At 49.6% G+C, this 6,338-nt stretch overlaps 1 protein-coding gene across 1 annotated transcript in view; it reads left to right on the plus strand.

Annotated features, from left to right (window-relative positions):
• Window positions 1-440: 440 nt before the first annotated feature.
• LOC147094608 (uncharacterized) overlaps window positions 441-6,338 on the plus strand; it is a 46,708-nt gene continuing 40,810 nt past the window's right edge. The window contains exon 1 of the mRNA XM_085974444.1: window positions 441-617. Within this exon, the coding sequence (XP_085830570.1) occupies window positions 523-617 (95 nt within the window). The 5' untranslated portion in view covers window positions 441-522. The remainder of the gene's footprint in view (window positions 618-6,338) is intronic.

The following is a 6,338-nucleotide window of genomic DNA, read 5'->3' on the forward strand; positions in this document are numbered from 1 at the left end:
GGAGGTTTATTGTGATTTTTGGGGGTTTATTGGGGTGTTTTGGGGGTTTATTGTGATTTTTTGGGGGTTTATTGTGATTTTTTGGTTGTTTATTGTGACTTTTTGGGGGTTTATTGGGGTTTTTGGGGGTTTATTGTGATTTTTGGAGGTTTATTGTGATTTTTTGGGGGTTTATTGTGATTTTTGGAGGTTTATTGTGATTTTGGGGGGTTTATTGTGATTTTGGGGGGTTTATTGTGATTTTTGGGGGTTTATTGTGATTTTTGGGGGGTTTATTGTGATTTTTGGGGGTTTATTGTGATTTTTGGGGGTTTATTGGGGTGTTTTGGGGGTTTATTGGGGTGTTTTGGGGGTTTATTGTGATTTTTGGGGGTTTATTGGGGTGTTTTGGGGGTTTATTTATAATATTTTTCTCTCTCCGAGTCTGCGCGTCTGTCGGTTGCTGGGCAACGGCGCGGACTCCGGAAACACCGGACACTCTGGACACTGCGGACACTGCGCCGAGGCTCCGGACACCTCCAGATGCTCGGCCTCCTCCCGCCACCCTCGGTCCGCCCAGACCCGGAACCCGAGGCCCCGCTCCAGGCCCAGGGGAGGCTGCGGGCCCGGCACAGCCTGTGAGTAAAGACAGCAACTCCACCATAAACACTCAATAAACACAGCAACTCCACCATAAACACTCAATAAACACAGCAACTCCACCATAAACACTCAGTAAACACAGCAACTCCGCCATAAACACTCAATAAACACAGCAACTCCGCCATAAACACTCAATAAACACAGCAACTCCACCATAAACACTCAATAAACACAGCAACTCCACCATAAACACTCAATAAACACAGCAACTCCACCATAAACACTCAATAAACACAGCAACTCCACCATAAACACTCAGTAAAGACAGCAACTCCACCATAAACACTCAATAAACACAGCAACTCCACCATAAACACTGAATAAACACAGCAACTCCGCCATAAACACTCAATAAACACAGCAACTCCACCATAAACACTCAATAAACACAGCAACTCCACCATAAACACTCAGTAAACACAGCAACTCCACCATAAACACTCAGTAAACACAGCAACTCCACCATAAACACTGAATAAACACAGCAACTCCGCCATAAACACTCAATAAACACAGCAACTCCACCATAAACACTCAATAAACACAGCAACTCCACCATAAACACTCAATAAACACAGCAACTCCACCATAAACACTCAATAAACACAGCAACTCCACCATAAACACTCAGTAAACACAGCAACTCCACCATAAACACTCAATAAACACAGCAACTCCACCATAAACACTCAGTAAACACAGCAACTCCACCATAAACACTCAGTAAACACAGCAACTCCACCATAAACACTGAATAAACACAGCAACTCCGCCATAAACACTCAATAAACACAGCAACTCCACCATAAACACTCAATAAACACAGCAACTCCACCATAAACACTCAATAAATACAGCAACTCCACCATAAACACTCAGTAAACACAGCAACTCCACCATAAACACTGAATAAACACAGCAACTCCGCCATAAACACTCAATAAACACAGCAACTCCGCCATAAACACTCAATAAACACAGCAACTCCACCATAAACACTCAATAAACACAGCAACTCCACCATAAACACTCAATAAACACAGCAACTCCACCATAAACACTCAGTAAACACAGCAACTCCACCATAAACACTGAATAAACACAGCAACTCCACCATAAACACTGAATAAACACAGCAACTCCGCCATAAACACTCAATAAACACAGCAACTCCGCCATAAACACTCAATAAACACAGCAACTCCACCATAAACACTCAATAAACACAGCAACTCCACCATAAACACTCAATAAACACAGCAACTCCGCCATAAACACTCAATAAACACAGCAACTCCGCCATAAACACTCAATAAACACAGCAACTCCACCATAAACACTCAATAAACACAGCAACTCCGCCATAAACACTCAATAAACACAGCAACTCCGCCATAAACACTCAATCAACACAGCAACTCCGCCATAAACACTCAATAAACACAGCAACTCCGCCATAAACACTGAATAAACACAGCAACTCCGCCATAAACACTCAATAAACACAGCAACTCCACTGTCCCGTCAATCACTCCCGGGGCAGGCACAGCACGGGTTAAATACAGAGCGAAGCTCCCGCTACACTGTCCCGTCAATCACGCCCGGGGCAGGTACAGCAAGGGTTAGATACAGAGTGAAGCTCCCTCTACACTGTCCCGTCAATCACTCCCGGGGCAGGCGCAGCAAGGGTTAAAGGCAGAGGGAGGCTCCCTTGACACTGTCCCGGCGCTGCAAGGGTTAAAGGCAGAGGGAGGCTCCCTCGACACTGTCCCGGCGCTGCAAGGGTTAAAGGCAGAGGGAGGCTCCCTCGACACTGTCCCGGCACTGCAAGGGTTAAAGGCAGAGGGAGGCTCCCTCGACACTGTCCCGGCGCTGCAAGGGTTAAAGGCAGAGGGCGGCTCCCTCGACACTGTCCCGACGCTGCAAGGGTTAAAGGCAGAGGGCGGCTCCCTCGACACTGTCCCGGCACTGCAAGGGTTAAAGGCAGAGGGAGGCTCCCTCGACACTGTCCCGGCGCTGCAAGGGTTAAAGGCAGAGGGAGGCTCCCTCGACACTGTCCCGGCGCTGCAAGGGTTAAAGGCAGAGGGAGGCTCCCTCGACACTGTCCCGGCACTGCAAGGGTTAAAGGCAGAGGGAGGCTCCCTCGACACTGTCCCGGCACTGCAAGGGTTAAAGGCAGAGGGAGGCTCCCTCGACACTGTCCCGGCGCTGCAAGGGTTAAAGGCAGAGGGCGGCTCCCTCGACACTGTCCCGGCGCTGCAAGGGTTAAAGGCAGAGGGCGGCTCCCTCGACACTGTCCCGGCGCTGCAAGGGTTAAAGGCAGAGGGAGGCTCCCTCGACACTGTCCCGGCGCTGCAAGGGTTAAAGGCAGAGGGAGGCTCCCTCGACACTGTCCCGGCGCTGCAAGGGTTAAAGGCAGAGGGAGGCTCCCTCGACACTGTCCCGGCGCTGCAAGGGTTAAAGGCAGAGGGAGGCTCCCTCGACACTGTCCCGGCGCTGCAAGGGTTAAAGGCAGAGGGAGGCTCCCTCGACACTGTCCCGGCGCTGCAAGGGTTAAAGGCAGAGGGAGGCTCCCTCGACACTGTCCCGGCACTGCAAGGGTTAAAGGCAGAGGGAGGCTCCCTCGACACTGTCCCGGCGCTGCAAGGGTTAAAGGCAGAGGGAGGCTCCCTCGACACTGTCCCGGCGCTGCAAGGGTTAAATCTAGAGGCAAGCCACTCAGTGCAGCTGAAGGCAGTTAACAAGGGAACATGGAGTCTTGTGCTGATCCTGCTTCTCTTGGAGCGGTGCTGGGCTCAGCTCAGCAAATCATGCTTTCAAGGCCTATAAAAACAGGCTCGCCAGTGCGAGCTTGCACGCAGTGCGCGGCTTGAACAGAGTGCCAGCAAGAGTGCCGGGAGTTGGGGGAGTCAGGGCGAGGCCTCGGAGCTTCGGCGGCAGAGCGGGCCTGCGAGGGGCTCCGGAGACCGGGTGAGGCTTACTTGACTGGTGGTATTGAACTAAGTTCACTGAAGTTGATTAAAGGGGTAGGCCGTGCCGGGAGAGCCCAGCCCCATGATGTGCTCCTCTTGCTCTATGTGGGAATTCAAGTCAATTCAATTCAAATCGCTTTATTGGCATGACAAGTTACATCTTATGTTGCCAAAGCATCGGAAAACATTCATGTTGGTTCACAAAAATACAGATCTATCCATACAGTGTCTAAACAGAGTGTATAAATACATACTTTCATATAATTTATATATACTCTTTTCTTATATTTACTGGTTGTCCCTCTGTTTATGGCAAGCTGTAACATAGTGTGCCGCTAGTGTTATGCAATTTCTCTCTTCCCCTAGTAGGTAGGGGAGTTTTTGGTCGTCGTTCCAATTTCTGAATTCCGGCCATCTTTTTGTGAATTTTGGGTAGAAATTCTCCTTTATGCCCTGATATTTTCTACAAGCTGTGAGGAAGTGCATCTCTGTCTCCACCACTCCCTGACTGCAGTGAGAGCATATCCTGTCCTCTCTTGGTAGCCGGGTCTGTCTGTGTCTACCTTTTTCGATCGCCAGGCTATGTTCGCTAAGTCTGTACATTGTCAAAGTTTTTCTCAGTTTGCTATCCTTTACCGTGGTCAGGTAATCAGCCGTGTTGTCTTGTCTGTTTAGGGCCAAGTAGCAATTGAGTTTGCTTTGGGTTTTTGTTGTTTCTGCCCAATATGACAGATCTTTTTCCTTTTGCTTAACGACGATTGTGTTGGGTCGAATTCTTTGTGTTACGCTGTCACTGTCCTGGGGCTGGTTAGTGTTAGTATTGTTAGTAGTTACTTCACTGAGTCCCAGGACTAGTTGACTGAGGGTATTCTTCTTTATGGTCCTCTCTTGGCATTTCAGGGCTTCGTAATGATAGCACTGGGGATTGCTCATTTCTAGGTGTTTCCAAAATTTGGTGGCTCTTTTTTGGATAGTGATTATTAATGGATATTGGCCTAGTTCTGCCCTGCATGCATTGTTTACGGTTTTCCTTTGAGTCCGGAGGATACTTTTACAGAATTCTGCATGTAGGATCTCAATTGGGTGTTTGTCCCATTGTGCAAATTCTTGTTGTGTTAGCGGTCCCCACACCTCACTGCCATAGAGTGCAATTAGTTCAATTACTGATTTGAAAGTTTGGAGCCAAATGCTAATTGGGATTTCTATTTGGATTGATTTTTTGAATGGCATAGAAAGCCCTTCTTGCTTTCTCTTTCAGTTCATTCACAGCCAGTTTGAAGTTTCCCGTAGAACTGATTTTTAAGCCCAAGTATGTGTAGTTAGTGGTTTGTTCAATTTTGGTTGTTCCTATTGTGAAATTTATTTTGGGTCCCTGATGTCTCGATCTTTGCTGGAACACAAGGACTTTGGGTTTTTTGGGGATTTATTGTCAGGGCCCAAGTTTGGCAGTACGACTGGCGTCTCTCGGTCCCTCTCTCTCGGGGAGATGTCTGCACACTGACTGGTGTCTCTCGGTCCCTCTCTCTCTCGGGGAGATATCTGTACACTGACTGGTGTCGCTCGGTCCCTCTCTCTCTCACGGAGATATCTGTACACTGACTGGTGTCTCTCGGTCCCTCTCTGCCAGGAAGATATCTGTACACTGACTGGCGTCTCTCGGTCTCTCTCTCTCGGGGAGATACCGGTACACTGACTGGTGTCTCTCGGTCTCTCTCTCTCAGGGAGATATCTGTACACTGACTGGTGTCTCTCGGTCCCTGTCCCTCGGGGAGATATCTGTACACTGACTGGTGTCTCTCAGTCCCTCTCCGCCAGGGAGATATCTGTACATTGACTGGTGTCTCTCGGTCCCCTCTCTCTCTCGGGGAGATATCTGTACACTGACTGGTGTCTCTCGGTCCCTCTCTCTCTCGGGGAGATATCTGTACACTGACTGTCGCTCGGTCCCTCTCTCGGGGAGATATCTGTACACTGACTGGTGTCGCTCGGTCCCTCTCTCTCTCAGGGAGATATCTGTACACTGACTGGTGTCGCTCGGTCCCTCTCTCTCTCGGGGAGATATCTGTACACTGACTGGTGTCTCTCGGTCCCCCTCTCTCTTGGGGAGATATCTGTACACTGACTGGTGCCTCTCGGTCCCTCTCTCTCTCTCTCAGGGAGATATCTGCACACTGACTGGTGTCTCTCAGTCCCCCTCTCTCTCGGGGAGATATCTGTACACTGACTGGTGTCGCTCGGTCCCTCTCTCTCTCGGGGAGATATCTGTACACTGACTGGTGTCTCTCGGTCCCTCTCTCTCTCGGGGAGATATCTGTACACTGACTGGTGTCTCTCGGTCCCTCTCTCTCAGGGAGATATCTGTACACTGACTGGTGTCTCTCGGTCCCTCTCTCTCTCTCTCGGGGAGATATCTGTACACTGACTGGTGTCTCTTGGTCCCTCTCTCTCAGGGAGATGTCTGCACACTGACTGGTGTCTCTCGGTCCCTCTCTCTCTCGGGGAGATGTCTGTACAGTGACTGGTGTCTCTCGGTCCCTCTCTGCCAGGGAGATTTCTGAACACTGACTGATGTCTTTCACGGGGATCGCCAGTGCTTGTGTGTTTACAATGAGGCAGAAACAGCTGGGGAGACAGGCAGAGAGAAAGAAGCAGAGAGGCAGAAAGATGCAGCTGGAATAATGGAGAGAGGGAGAGAGAGACACAAAGGGAGAGAGAGAAGCAGGA

Source organism: Somniosus microcephalus, unplaced genomic scaffold (assembly GCF_052327205.1).
Source record: "Somniosus microcephalus isolate GS21.2 unplaced genomic scaffold, FLI_Smic_1.0 unresolved_chr1, whole genome shotgun sequence".
In the NCBI taxonomy this organism is placed as follows: domain Eukaryota; kingdom Metazoa; phylum Chordata; class Chondrichthyes; order Squaliformes; family Somniosidae; genus Somniosus; species Somniosus microcephalus.